Source organism: Xiphophorus couchianus, chromosome 18, assembly GCF_001444195.1.
Source record: "Xiphophorus couchianus chromosome 18, X_couchianus-1.0, whole genome shotgun sequence".
Classification (NCBI taxonomy): domain Eukaryota; kingdom Metazoa; phylum Chordata; class Actinopteri; order Cyprinodontiformes; family Poeciliidae; genus Xiphophorus; species Xiphophorus couchianus.
Window position 1 is genome coordinate 16,599,518 of NC_040245.1, and position 14,942 is coordinate 16,614,459.

The 14,942-nt window shown below is 39.6% G+C and overlaps 1 protein-coding gene across 1 annotated transcript in view; it reads right to left on the bottom strand.

The window, feature by feature from the left end:
* The window catches only part of dner (delta/notch-like EGF repeat containing), a 48,791-nt gene that overhangs the window by 24,808 nt on the left and 9,041 nt on the right, over window positions 1-14,942 (bottom strand). The window contains exon 2 of the mRNA XM_028044711.1: window positions 632-979. Coding sequence (XP_027900512.1) covers window positions 632-979 — 348 coding nt within the window. The remainder of the gene's footprint in view (window positions 1-631; window positions 980-14,942) is intronic.

Consider the following 14,942-nt stretch of genomic DNA (forward strand, 5'->3'; position numbering starts at 1 on the left):
TTATTATGAACATTTGCTATCTGTGTGGTATGGATGACCACAGGTGTTGGCTTTCAGCCTCAATTCTAAGTTTGGAATTGAGGCAAACGTAGACCGGCTTTTTGTCAACATTTGTAACACTTAGACTTAAAATATACTGCGTAGGCTGGATTATTCTACACTGAAAACAGGATCTAGTGTAAAACCAATATCTTAGAATAAGAGTATTATGTGATGTGAAAGTGTGATTGTCTTAGACTGCTTTGTTGCTTTTAAGATCAGGATGACTTCAAATCGATGAAACTGTGAATTTTACTCTAACAAAACGATACAAAAACGCTGAAAATATCTAACCATCAGCTGAATGGATAACAAAGGAAGGTTTAGGAGTGGGCTAGTCAAAGTCTGATTGATTAAATCTGATTGATAAGCTGTGATGTAACCTTAAACTGACCTTAGCAACAATTTTGCAAATAAGAGTGGGCCAAAATTCCCTCAGAGTAATGTAAAAGAGTCATTAACAGCTTATGAAAACTCTTTTGGAAGCAATAATTTTTTCATAATGAGCCAGGTTGGTTTGGATGACTTTTTCCCAGGGCGAGGGGAAAACTGTAAATCTCCTGGAACTGAGGATTAGTGGAAACGTTCTCACCCTGTCTGCATCCCACTGCACAACCAGCAGCCTCTGCCCGGACTTGGGCTGCCATGGCTGCAGGGTGGGAGGTGCTGGTGTGGTGGTGGCTGGGACTGTGGTTGGCTGCTGGGGCGGAGTCGTAGCCGTTGTGGTGGAGGTCACCGGTGTGGCCAGCTCGGGAGCGGAGGGGGTGGCCGGGCCCCAGTCGGAGGCGGGTGGCAGGTCCAGCAAGATCTGATCGCACCTTTCTCCCTCGTAGCCTTCTGTGCACTCGCACGAGTAGGCCGGCTCGCCCTCCTCCCCGCCTTCGCTCCGGCTGCAGTTTCCATGGAGACAAGGGCTGCTGGCACAGGGGTCTGTGAAAAACTGAGATAATGGAGAAAATAAACAACAAAAACACATAACAGAGAACACAGTGGAGTCAAAGTCAGAGGAGGAAACGGGAGGAAAACACAGTTATCTTACTACGCTCATCACTGCTGTTCTCAGCTCTGCGTCGTCGCCTTGTTTGAAAGGTTTTTACTGCGAAGGCAGAAAATATAAAATCGGGTTTCACATCAGAGATGTTACTAATAGCTAAAACTGCACAGCAGTATCTTCTTATGTGTACTTCCAAAATTACCAGTGTTTACCATCTTGATGGAGTCCATACTGTATATAGGAGTTGTTTTTAATCTTCTTTTGAATTAGTTATTTCTCAGAATATCTCATCTGTTTCTGGAACAAAGCTCCTTGTAGTGCACATTTAATCATATATTGGGACAAAACCAAAGCAGATAGGTTTATTTTTTGATGCTGTCATTATTATTTAGAGGGTCTTTAGAGATATGTGCATTAAAAAAGAAAGATGTCAGAGAACAAGGATGGACTTCTAGAAAAATCCTGTATGATGGAGACGTTGGTGAGCATCGAGGCACTTAGTTGAAGAGGCTGGATTTCTCCACACCCACAAAAAAAGCAGTTGGAGTCTAGGATTGGAATGGAAACAGCTAAACCCAAGGAAAAACGAAGAAACACTGTTTATGCCACGGCCACTACAGATAGCTTAAGAATGAAGAAAATACTAACAACACCAAGATAACCGCAGCTGGAAGAAATGTTTTCTTTTACTGCAGGTTTTACATATTATGTCTCCCCTGTGTGTAAAAGTTGGAATTGTTTGGCTGCTGCAGACATTTGGATTTAAATATCAGTTCTTTCTCTTTTCTTCTGTCCACCACATGTGTTGCATTAGCTTAAGTTCACTTTTAGGGCCAAAGGACCTGTTGCTGCTAAAAAAATTAGTTATAGACTCTGGACTAAAAGAGTTCAACCTCAATTACAAAGAAACACAAAATGATTATGTGGAGAAAAGTGAGACTTCACAATCACTTCGTGGTTTAATGCAAGGTAGCCCGGTGGTACAGGTCTGAAAGGAAGTACAGCTGAGACCGGAGTGGAGCGGGACATCTATCTGAGTGCTCCCAAAATGTTTGTTTTGAATTAAAACAATTTTCACAAGGCAGTAATTTGTACCACTGGTAGACTGGATTTGAAATAAAGCTTATAAATCTCTCTACAGGGTGCCAGTTTGTCAGGTCTCCAAGCTATTGCTCTCAGACAACATTCCAGACCTGACTTCTTCCTTTTCACACTCACTGTGTTATTGCTACTTTAGTCTTGAGTAGCTTGTTACACCAGTGTTTCTCCTTCAAGAACAAAATAACAAATTCAGAACAATAAACCCTTGGAAAATATCACAGAATACATAATATTATGTATTCCTGCTTTAGTGTTCCTACAAAGTAATAATCAAAGGAATACCACTATCATAACTGTAATTATATAATTTTACCTCCATAGAAATAATAATAACCTGTTTTCTACATAACCTTTTTTACTGTATAAATACCATCATATTGTGACATTGTGCTATTTGTATTTATAAGTTATCATTCAATGAGAATCTAATGCTGGATTATCCTTAATCTATACACTTACGTTTTCTTCTAAATTGAAATTTCGTCCACCGTGGAGCACTGAGGAAAATGCTCCCTGACAGCCTCCTCCATGCTGGTTTCATCCATAAATAATGAATCACACTTAGAGAAAACCTTCTGGTTCTTATGCTGAAAATGAGACATGACAAAACTCACTGCTCGAAACTGTTGTCTGCTGTTTGGCTTAAGAATGTGTGTAATCCTGTTCTTGTTATTTGATGCATTTTTTATTGGAGCAGTACAGCCTCCAAGTATCTGAAGCTCCAGTGGCCAAAATAAAATTTGAATAAAGTGGGAAAACAAACAAAAAGCCTAGAATGCAGAGAGAGAAGAACAGAGATGTTGCAGTGATTCAGACAGCGAATGCTCCCCCCCCCCCCCCCTGCTACGTACAGATGCGAGCTCGTGAACACGCTTCTGAGAGAAACTGAGTGGCAGAGCAACAAAGACTCATTAACAGTCTGTTCCCTCTACGGCCAAAGTCACAGCTCATTAGTGCTAATCTCTCTGAAAAGCTTCCCCTCTTTGCTACTCTGACAAACTTTTTTTATGTTTTGACAGTCCGCTCTCCCTCCACACAGTTCGATGCTCCTACCTGTCTAAATTCGTCAACCTTTAGACCACAACAACACAGTATTTTCTAGGTTACAGCGAGTCCTGGAGTCTGACTTGTGACCTTTTTTCTTGCGTCTCTCCAGATTGATCTCTAAACCACAGTCCATGTCGATGTAGAGCCACACGAAAAGGTTAATACCAGGAAAAGTAAAATGTTTTTTGAAACTTATATTTCAGCATCTATACAACTTGAGTAAAGTTGTATTATTTTCAGAGTAATTTTGCTGGAGCACACTCATCGGAGTAAAACCTCTGCCCAGGAAAATTAGCAATTCAGTCTCAATCCTAAACCACTATAACTATCGAACAACAAATTCCCTGAATATCCACTATAGAAGATTACCGATGAACATGCAACCAGGAAGAGTCACCACTCATATCGACTGGTAACACATAGACAACAACCATGCATGCATACACTCAGGCATCAGGACATTTTACACTACATAAAAACCTGAACCTGCCACAAACCAGCTGCAGAGAGCTGCTGTTAACATGATGAAAGTAACTAATCAGGGTAATCAGGCTGCTTTGAAACAGCACAAACTATTTAGAATAATGTAGAACCCAGAATTTTCACACAGAATCTGACAACGTGCAGTGGGGAGGATTAATTGCAGACATTCTCTTTTGAATAAAGTGAAAACCAGACGTAAAATGAATTTCTCTTTATGCTCAAAATCCCTGGCATACTGTAATATCCTATTTTGACAGACATTTGAAAATAAAAATATTACTTTAATTCTAAATTTGCCAGGGGTGTGAATAACTTTGGGATTAACTGTATATTTAGCAACATGTGTGATGCAATGAGTGTACAACTACAGAATACACAACATACATTTCCCCCTGCATGCATTGTGTTTTTTGTTGGTATTAGAATTCATGCATTCAGACCTGTTTCTGCATCATTCTATATTTTTATTTATTTGCCCCAGGCTCTGGCAAAACATGTGAATCAATTCCGTCTAAGCAGCTGATTATACCCCCTTTATTTATATCCCCACAAACATGAACAAACACAACAAAGAGATTTTCTAAGGCCAAATTAATTGCTTCGCAAGGTGCTGTGATCCCCTCTCTAATTTGAGATGGCTGCCCCCAAAGAGGAGGAATCGATACAGCCAGGCAGAGGAAAACAGCAGCACTACTTACTCACAGACTTCATGGGCTGGTTGTAACGAGGGGAGGTTATTATTTCTGTACATTTACCAGACACATAGTCATATATTCCAGTGGTGAGGCACATTTGCACTTACACACATTTTTTATGCAGTTTTTCTTCACATTGTGATTTAATTAGACCATATTTACAGAGGATAAATGCTGTTGCTTTGTTTCAGCAAACTGCCTGGTACAGATACTCACAAATGGCTGGCTAAATATGGTGATAAAAACTTCTGAAAGTTTTGCTTCTTTTTTTAGTTATTAATCTAAATTTAAAATGTTGTCCAAAAGAATGATGCTGTTTCTGAGTTGCTCATTATTGCATCCTATAACAAGCAAAGGTGAGCAGATGATAAAACAGAACGTAATGTTATATTTTTCTTCTGTCCAGTGCATCTTTGTTTTTCTGATATGGAGTCAGTCTACTCTGGTCTTACCTTCACAGTGTGCATCTGGAACAGGCTCCAGTGATTCTGAGAAGTGCGTCGACACTGTCCGTTCTCCAAACTTTTGGTACCAAATCATATAAAAGTTCTAAATAGCAGAGTCAATGTGAAGATGGATGGAGATAAATAAAGGGCAATCATGTGTAAAAACCACTGAAAGACTGCAAAGACCCCAAACACAGTGCCAAGGCTAAAATGAAATTGTTTTTATTGAAGTATATTTATCTGTTAAAATCAAAGTAGAGAAACTCTGTGGCAAACGTGCAAGCTGCTATTTAGACACTCACAAACCAAACTGACTGAGCTTGAGTTGTTTTACTAAAATATGGAAAAGATTTTTCTCTTTCTGGATGTGCAAATCTAAGAGGAACGCACCTTAAATATCTACATCTGTGTGTGTAGTGAAAGCTGTTCCTACAAAGTATGTAGCATTAGACTTAGGGAAACTATACATTCATGCTACGATTTTCCGGTTTTTATCTGCAAAAACAAAATTAAACTGAGCATCATTCTCTTTCGCAAGTCACTTTGTGTTGGTGCATCCATAACCGTCAGTGTTTACTGAGAGGCTGTCAGTGTCAATAAAAGTAATGAAACACACACATTTAGTGAGAAGTTGAAAATATGGACACAAAATGTCCTTCAGAACATCATTACAGTGTAAAGCATTATTTGACCACTTTGTGAAATCATCTTCTTGGAACAAATTTCCAGATTCTTGAACAAAATTTTAAAACCAGTTGCAAAATGGCAAAAATTCACATTTTTCACTGTTGGATTTTAAGGAGGTTCCAAGTTGAGATTCAAAATCCAAAAAGAAGAAATGGGAGAGAAGCCAGACAAGAAAAAGTGAGTAAGCAAATTAATGCAAACAACAATTAAACTGAAATAGGCCGTTCATTATCTGACCAGAATCAAAACAATGAAATATTGCTGTAGACAAAATTATCACAGCAGTAAAATATTGTAACATGAGGATAATTAAATGAAATGCTGCATCTCATTGCAGAGGAGGAACCTGCTGCAGAAAGTGAATCATTTTGTAGATCTATCATTGACATATGTTGTCTTTTAAATGTTGCTTTTATGGGTATAAATGTGAAATTTTAATTTAATCAAACATCAATGAGCCCATCAGCCTCAAACTTTGTGACCTTTGGGAATTATCGTGACTGCTCCATTTCACCGCTTTAGCTGTCATCTTCCTGCTGCAAGTGCGACTCATTTGAGCAAGACAAGACAGCGGGGGGTTTGCTCTAATGGCCAGATCGTTCAGCTAATTACATGCAGACTCAACTGAGACATGCATCTAAAACAAGACGTGCAAAAATCTGATGGTGAAAAAAGAGGCAGAAGTTAAACTATCTTAGTTTTCTTTGGGGAGGGGGAACCTAAAAACTCATGATCTTAAAGGCCTTTTATAATAGTTAGCGATAATCATTACTAACATATACTATGACTTGAACATGTTCTGACGCACTTTCCTTAACAGTACAGAAGCATTTCCATTTATATGTTTCCTGACATTGAGAGGATCTGCTTTCAGGTGGTAAACCCGATTCAAGTCACGGCAATCCGACTCAAAGGATCCTGAGCGGTTGCGCCATGTGACGAGTCTACACAAGTCTTGTCTTTCATGTTTTACTGATGAGAAGTGTGGTTAAATATTGATGGGGCCTGATCTAGATCCGTCTTCTTTTTCAGGCTGGAAGAGTTATTTTTTGTTTTGTTTTGCTTTTCGAGGCAGTTGCCTCTTGCCGAATTCAGAAAGCAGAAACTGGAGCACCACTGCGCATTGTGGGATCTCAGAGGAGCAGAGCAAATATCAAGAAACATGAAGCAGAGGAAGAAAATACAACCACGCAGCGTACAAGTTATGTACCCTACACACACACACACACACACACACGCACACGCAACACTGAAATGACAACTGGGAATAGCACCACACTGCCACATTCAGGGAATTACAACCTCCACCGTGTGAGTAGAACATCCAGGGAACAAATACAGAGTAATTATATAATCAATCACACAGCAATTAGCTGAATGAAGCAAATTAAACTTTTATATAGCCAGCAGAGATCCTCATCTCAAAATGTGCGGTGCATAATGAGCAGCAGCAATTCAGCTCAAACAAAATATTTAATTCATGACGGGTGACAAAATAATGCTTGGAAATTATTCTTCAAAAGAGTCATTTTTCCCTTTTTTTTTTTTTTTTTTAATTTTCACTCATGAAGTTTGATCCCCTGGAGTTGACGTGATAATCTTCACTGTGAGAAGATCCCCACACTCGAGCACTTAGCATTGCTGCCAGCATGTAATTAATTAATTTGTGTTGTATGTAAAGCACAACGCCCGTTGTTTGCGCTCGTGTTTTGCTGAGACAATGAATGCAGAAACGTGGAAAAAAAGAACCAGCAAAGTAATGTAGATCAAACACGACGCAAAAGCTTTGAAGACAAGTGAAAATCTTCCACCTCGGACCCTCCCTGGGCTTAGAAACATTCCTCTGAAGAAATAACTGAGTGCTACAAACAAGTGAGTCATACCTCCATGTACAGAAAAGAAATAAGACACTAAGTGATGCATTTGGAGATTTTTAAATGTGTTTTCTATGATTGCAGACTGAATTAAGTCTTTGTATGAAATGTCTTGCGTCATAATGGGACTTTATCATTTTCACTGTTGGCAAAGTAGTGGAAGATTAGTTTTTGGTCTTTGGTAGCAAGACAATTGTTTTTGTTTTTTGTTTTTAACATAAGGACAAGTCCAAGACTCTGAATACTCTGCTGCCTTCCTGCCTGAATGTGGGTGGTCAAACTACACAAACAAGGTGCTACAATCACAAGATGAGTTGATGAATTTTAGATCATTTATTTTTGGAATCAAGTATTTTTGAGAGAGTGAAAGTGAAAGCAAGAGAGAATCATCGTCTCTCTTCTTGCTTGCATGAGCACATCACAGAGATTCAAGAGAGTCAGGCTTACTTAATATCTGGAGGGGTGTTTTTTTTCTTTTAGTGCAACAGACTGATTATGTGCTCTATTTTCACCCATTCATGTTTGTATTTCTGACCATATGAAGACATTGTGTTGACTTCCATTTATTTTATCCCAAGACCAATACTTTCCCAGCCCCAAACCTTAGAAATCGGGGGCCAGGTCCTGAACAAGTCTTTAATCTTCTGAAAAAAAGGACAATAAAAGGAGTGGTCAGCAATGGAAATATGTACACACCGTGTTTGACCTAACTGTTCAACAGAATAAAGGAAACAAAATGTGAAATGCAGTGATTCGAGCCTCCAGTTTAAAACAGCAATGATTTGTCAGTAAGTGATAGATGTGCTAGGATTTCACTCACCCATCAGTCAAAAAGCAATTCAGCATGAAACTCCCCCATGAGCCAGCTTATCACTCGGCTGTCTGTCTTCCTGGATGCCGTCTCAATGATCACAAGGATAATTTTACTCACTTTTTAACTGTCTTCATAACTAAAACCATAATTTTTTATTTATTTATTTGTTAAAAGCTTCCTTATTTTGACTATATTTCTTTTACAGTCTAAAATAACTGAAGCACAGACAAACCTTCCTACATTTTAAATAGCGCGATGTGGAAAACAAGTCACTGCTCCTGCTGATGGTGCCTGTTTTAAAAAGATAAAGCTTTTTTTTTTTTTTTTTTTTTTTTTTTTTTTTTTTAAGAAATTACTTCACCAGTATCAGTTCCATTGATACCTAAACAGAACCTGTATGGACTCGGTTCCTCGACTTCAGCAACAAGAACTGTCAATGCAGCAATTTAGCAGCATCGATCTCCTTACGTAAACACCGCTTTCCTCTTCTTAGCAGAATGGGCTGTGCAGCAGTGCACATCTTCATTTATATGTGTTTAAACTGGCTGAGATGGCAAGACTCTGCAGTCTCAGCCAGTCAAGTTTATCCTGTACCTAATTAGATTTCAGCTTGCGCGCCATTTCGGCTCTGACGTTAGACTATTAAAAGAGTCATCCCAATAAAAACAGTCCAGAAAAATAAAACTTATATAAATAGCCTCCCTGCACTTTCACCAATCTAAAACGTTCCCATATTCATCCAAGCTGTTTCGCCATCAATAACTAGAGATGACGTTTATGCTGAGGCCAGAGTGTTTTGGGTTTTTTTTCCCTCTCTCCCAGTCGCTCTTTAATGTTATCTATTTCTGCACATCAAAGTGTCCGCCATCCCTCCCTGTCTCACTGACTTCCCCATGGTTTTCTGGCCCCGTGGCTTCAAAGAGCAGCTCGCATTTTAAAATCCGGATCCATGAGGTTCACAGGAACACGGTCAAGCACCTCAACACATTTCAATCTCGCCTTAAGCAGATGCAAATGCAGCGGCGGCGGAGTAGAGATGGAAAGGAGACAAGCTAACAAGGTAAAGCTGTCCTCCATGCTCATGAATTTTAATTTAAAGAATATATTTTACATCACAACAAATCTTTCTCTTCACGTTGGCCGCCGTAAGTCACTCTCTTCTGCCATTCGGAAGGCAACTGACAGCTGGATGATGCTGACTGCTGGTCCACCAGGTTCTCTATGTAAATTATGTTCAATGAGCTGCCATAATAAACTGACATCAGCCCTCAAAAGTTAATCTCCCCTCAACTTTGCCGTCTGCCAAAACAGATAGAGTGAGTGATGAGGATTAATACAACAAAATGAGACCAATCAGGCTGCGAGGGGAAAGGGGGAATACTAAGTGGCGGTAATGCTGCAAGGCTCTTCTTCCACCAAGGCAGCGGAGGGACTCTGGCGTCTCATCTTTAGGCCTGAGTCTGGCTCTTTATTCAATCAAGCAAGGAATAAAATGGATCAAGAGCTGTCATGCTTTCTGTGAAATCATCTAAAGCCGTTCAGATGCACCAACAGATAGAAGAGGATTTTTGCTTGGGATTCCATTCCCCGCATGCAGGCAGCTTTTTCACGCCACACTTGGCGTGGCGTCTGCATGCAAGAGCAACCCTCCAGTGGAAACACTCCTCAGCTACTCTTAATTAGCTGTGACTTTAAAATCAGCTTTGTGTCAGTTTGAGTCTGCCGCGTGTTTTTCAGAGGAACAAAACTGGATCAGTCTTCAATCAGGCACTAATACAACGTGAAATACGTTTTTTTTCTGCTTTGAGATTAGGCCTCCTCAAACTTTTATGCACAAGAATTCAAAGCAACTGAATTGCTAAAACCTTACAAAACTCTCTGCTTGTTCTGCTCGAAGCAAAATGTTGGAGACGGCTCATTACAAATTTGGGTTAAAAATGTCATAATTCAACTGTGATACACTAAAACCTGCCTATGTTTAATCTTGAGGTCTTTATTTGCCCCTTCGAAAAGCAGCGGCTGCAGGTTTAATCTGTTCTGGTTAACTTTAACTGTTTTATTAGAGCTGATTTAGAGATTGTTTGGTTAGACGTGTTTGCGTTCTCTCCTGGTACTCTGGCAACCTGTTCAGGGTTTACCTGCCTCTCACCTTTAGGACACAATGAATATACAGGTACAGGTAATGGATGGATGCTCTGTTTTATGAGAGAAAGTCAGATTGTGTGACAGTTTTAGTAGATGCTTTCTTGGGAGCTCTGATGTACCTGGTGTTTTTTTTTATTCCCTCTTTCTTATTTTCCTTCATTGAATTTCACTTTGCCTATGAATAGTGCAACGAGTTTGCCTCCATTCTGACTCAACTGCAAAAGGATTTTGTCTTTAGAGGAAGAAACTTGAAAGACTGCATCTCCCTGCACATCCACAGCAAGTTGCTCACTAACCGTGGAAGCATTTTACTTTTGAACCGTGCATTACCAGCTGCTTCCACAGCATTTTTTTCCCCCCTCATTTCGCTACCTGTCCTGTATTCCCAAACCAGATTCCATCTTCTTTGCAGCACGCATGTCTTGAATGTGAATAGAAACACAACTCCTGCTTTTTAGGCAGCCTTTTTGGATGACACATTGTTTCATCATCAGCCACAGAACAAACCGTCATTACTGGCTATGGTTAAGAGGTGCTACATGCCACGATATGAGCATTTTAGATCTGAATTGAAATGTGCCCAGTTTTTGAAATGCACAACATAAAACTGCTCCTCTATCTGGCCACAGCTGCTCCAGATGGATGTCATTTCATGCTGCGATCTACAAATTCACTTCTCACCCTGACCTATATACACAGAGCGCTCAGTATTAAAAAAAAGTGACACCTACCGCTGACATGATTAAACCGGTGCTGGCTTGAAAAGCCATATTTTTCTGAAGCTGAATCAAACCAAGAGAGGCTTCAGGCGTTTGTTGTTCTGATTTTCAGGTCACTTTTTTATTTATTTATTTATTTTTTGGTTTTGTTTTAAGCAGGTTCGCAGTGTGCATTAAAATAACTAAAATCCCCTTCCTTTCAAGTCGGGCTAAAACTGGATCCAGAGCTCATCCTGGCGCCAAAAAGGGAATGAGTCATTTGGGAATTGAATGAGGAATGTTCTGATCTTTTTGTCCTGATTTAAACCTGAACGATCAGCAGTCGCTTTTCCGGACTTTTAACAGCAGTGATGTTAGATAAAAGAAAAAGAAAAAAAAACATGTTACATCCGTCTCCACCTGTTGATCATTTCATGCTCCTTTCATCGTTGCCTGTTGCCATAGAAACCCACACTGCGTAACAGAGGAAACGACAGTGTAGAAAGTGGGCCTCGCGGTAGGAGGCCACCCCGGACATGTATCATCACTCTGCGCCCCCACCAGCCCCGTCACCGAGGAGGAAGGAAATGTTTCGGAGCATCTGACAGGAATCTGAAAAACACGCCTACAAGACGTGTTCAAATGGTGACAGGAAGGAAGCTGTGAGCTGACAGCACTTATAAAGGTTTTTCATTATTATTATTATTAAATGGAGCCAGGTCTAGATAAGAGCGGACAGGATGCGGCTAATAGGCAGGATGAAGTTATTTGAGCTGAAACACTAAGCAAGGCTTATTTCCCAAACTGTGTTTCTGCTACTGAGATGACTAGTCTCATCTAGTCTATATATATATATAAAATAGCATCTAAGTGGTAATCAATGATACCATATAAAAAAAAAACCTGGATGTAGCACAACGTTCACTGAAGGCAACAAATCTGAAAAATAGAGCAGAATAGATCAAAATGTTGAAGGATGTTCATTATCAGTCATCAGATTTGGCCCATCTCTTCAGATCCTGATAACTTTTGCTGAATAGTCAGTGAAGGTTGGTTTGTAATTTCACTATAATACACATGCTTAAATATGTGAAGCACGCAGGAAACCACTGGAAATCTGACCATAGCCACAAGTGATCACAAGGCATCGTCTCTGATCTGGAGAAGTTACAGTTACTTAATATCAACACTGACATCAGAGAAAGGCAGAAAACAATCAGAATTTCACCCTATTCTTGTCAATTCATTCAATGCTGGCTCATTCTGGTACATGTTGGGTTTCAAAAAGCAATCAGCGATCCATCTATAGAAACTTTCCAGCTTGAAGACCAACCCAGCTGTTCATGGGAGCTTATTTCAGTGTGCAACACCGGGTTGGTTAATGCCCTTCATGCTGTTTGCCTGCAGGATTTCTTTGGATTAATCTGTTAGTTATTATCAGCAACCGCGACGTGATGTTTACGATGCGCACAAGGACATGCATACATCACGCCACGCTGGCTTGCATCCCAGCTGGTCTCTATTAAGGAGCATATTGTCAAATAAAGCTGGCTGCTGAGTTACGAGTGTCTGGTAGGAGGACAATCGTGCATCTGTTACAGAGTCGATGTCCTTAAGAAGGACCAGGAGAGGTCGATTTGACTCAGCTCTCACGATCTACGCCAGCACATCATTATGAATCAGAGCTCTGAACTGTGAGTGTTTTTCTGTGTATAATACATTACCTATTGAAGAGTCATCTTTACACATGTTGGACCGACTGTTTCGAAGCTGCACACTCAAAGTAATGTTATTGGTTTGCTTTAAAGAAAAACCTAAGGCAAGAAAGAAGTGGGCTGACACCCCTCATTGTCAAATTATTTATTCTCCTTGACACTGTGCTCATCTCGGTCGGGTTCTCAGGAGGAATGATGCTATTTTCCGTCTGTTTTGCCCGAGCCGAGACAGAGCTGAGTGACATATCTGTCAAACTCTCACCATCTTCAGCTGACAGTTGCCAGAAGCTGTTAACTTATTGTTGTTGTGTTTGTTTTTTTCTTTTCTCTTTTTTTCCCCACAATGATCGAATCAGACAGCAGCACTGATCTCAAACCCCTGTTTTCTGAAGACAACCTTTCATGTTCGCCATACACTTAAATTCAGACATTCACGTGACGATGACACCAATCGTCATAAGGTGCTGCAAGAAGATTAGGCATCAGAAGTTATCGCTACAATCATCAGCTGTGGAGTTAATGATGAACCAACTTGCTTCATACATTAAACATGTAATGAGAGCGGACAGGTCACTCTCAGTGACTGTAAATAAGCCACTGAGAGAAATAAAAAGAGTTATTTCAGGCTGATTTCTCCTAGACTTCAGACAAATGAAAGAGTCTGTGGCAGAGAGGTTGGAGCTGTTTGCTCTCAAAGCTGCAGATCTGTCAACAGCAAATTATCAGTCTGTTAAAAGCAGAAAATGAAACATGATGGTAGTCTAACTGATTTGTTGAGTTTTTGTGGCAAAAATTGGCTTTGGTGAATAAGTTACATAAAACTGGGAGGTGTTTTTAGGTGATTTATTAATGTTGTTAAGTGAACAGTGAGATCTGTTCCGATTCCTGGGATTTTACGTTGTATGTGTTTCATCCTCTGCCCAGATTTTGTTTGTTTCTACAGGCAGGTATTGAATTCATTATTGCCTCTGTGCTGTTTCTGTCCAGTCTCAAGGGATTTTTTATTTTTTTATTTTTTTTTGCTTGTTGGAAAACTAGCTGCTTCTTTTGTGCATTTTACTGGTTTTGTTTCCTGTTACTCCTTGGTTAAATTGTTCATATTTTACTTTGTGGCTCTTTTATCTGTTTTAAAATCTAGGCTTGATGTATTTCTAGCTCTAGCTCAGATTATAACAAGTAATAATACTGTATTACAGAGGTTTAGGCTTCCTAGGATTAAAAGCAATAGATGGAAGAACTCATTTGTACCCACAGCAATCTTGTGAGTTTAAAATTTCATCTTATATATTTATGAATTGCTGCTTGTGTGTTTTTAACATTGTCTATGTATTTGATGTTGTTTTTGTAAGTTTGAAATACCTGGCTGCATAACAAATTCCCCCTCTTACTGGACAATAATGATACTGAACTGAACTGAGTTACTATAATAATGCACATGATACATAACTTTACATTATAATATCAGCAGGCGACTATGAATCCATTCAAGCACTGAGCAAAAGCACAGAACAAATTAACGTGTCATTCACACATTGATTTGTTCTGTGCTTCTGTTCAGCCATAACTTTCCCCAGATGAATAGAAACAAAACTGAAGAAAATTTTGGACGAGAGCGATCAAGAGTCAACGCTCAGCTTCAGTAATCACAGATAGAAACAAGCGATCAGGCCCGAAAACTGGGTGTAGTGATGGACTCAGACCTGAACCTACTGACTCGTATAAAGACAGTCATTAAGTCAGACTTCTATCTCCTGAAGAACATTTCCTAATGTCAGAAGAGAAACTCATTCATGTGTTTATCTTTAGTCGCATTGATTACTGTCTTCACATGTTTGCCTAAAAATATCAAACAGCTGCAGCTGACCCAGAACATTGCTGCTAGGGTTCTCACTAAAACCAGGAAGATGGAGCACATAACCCCAGTTTTAAAGTCTTTAGACTCGCTCCCTGTAGCTCAGAAAATAGACTTCAGTATACTTCCGTTAGTTTATAAATCACTAAATGCGTTGTGTTTTTATCTTGTAAAACACTTTGCCTTGCTGTGCTGTGTGCTATACAAATAAGCTTGATGATGATGATTAATTCTGCCAACCTAGTTTTAGTTCGTACCAGTTTATATTGACAATAAGAACAATGAGATAAATCTGTTTCTGTCTTCAATAATCACATTAGAAAACTATTTCCTGTAATATTTGACTCTTGAA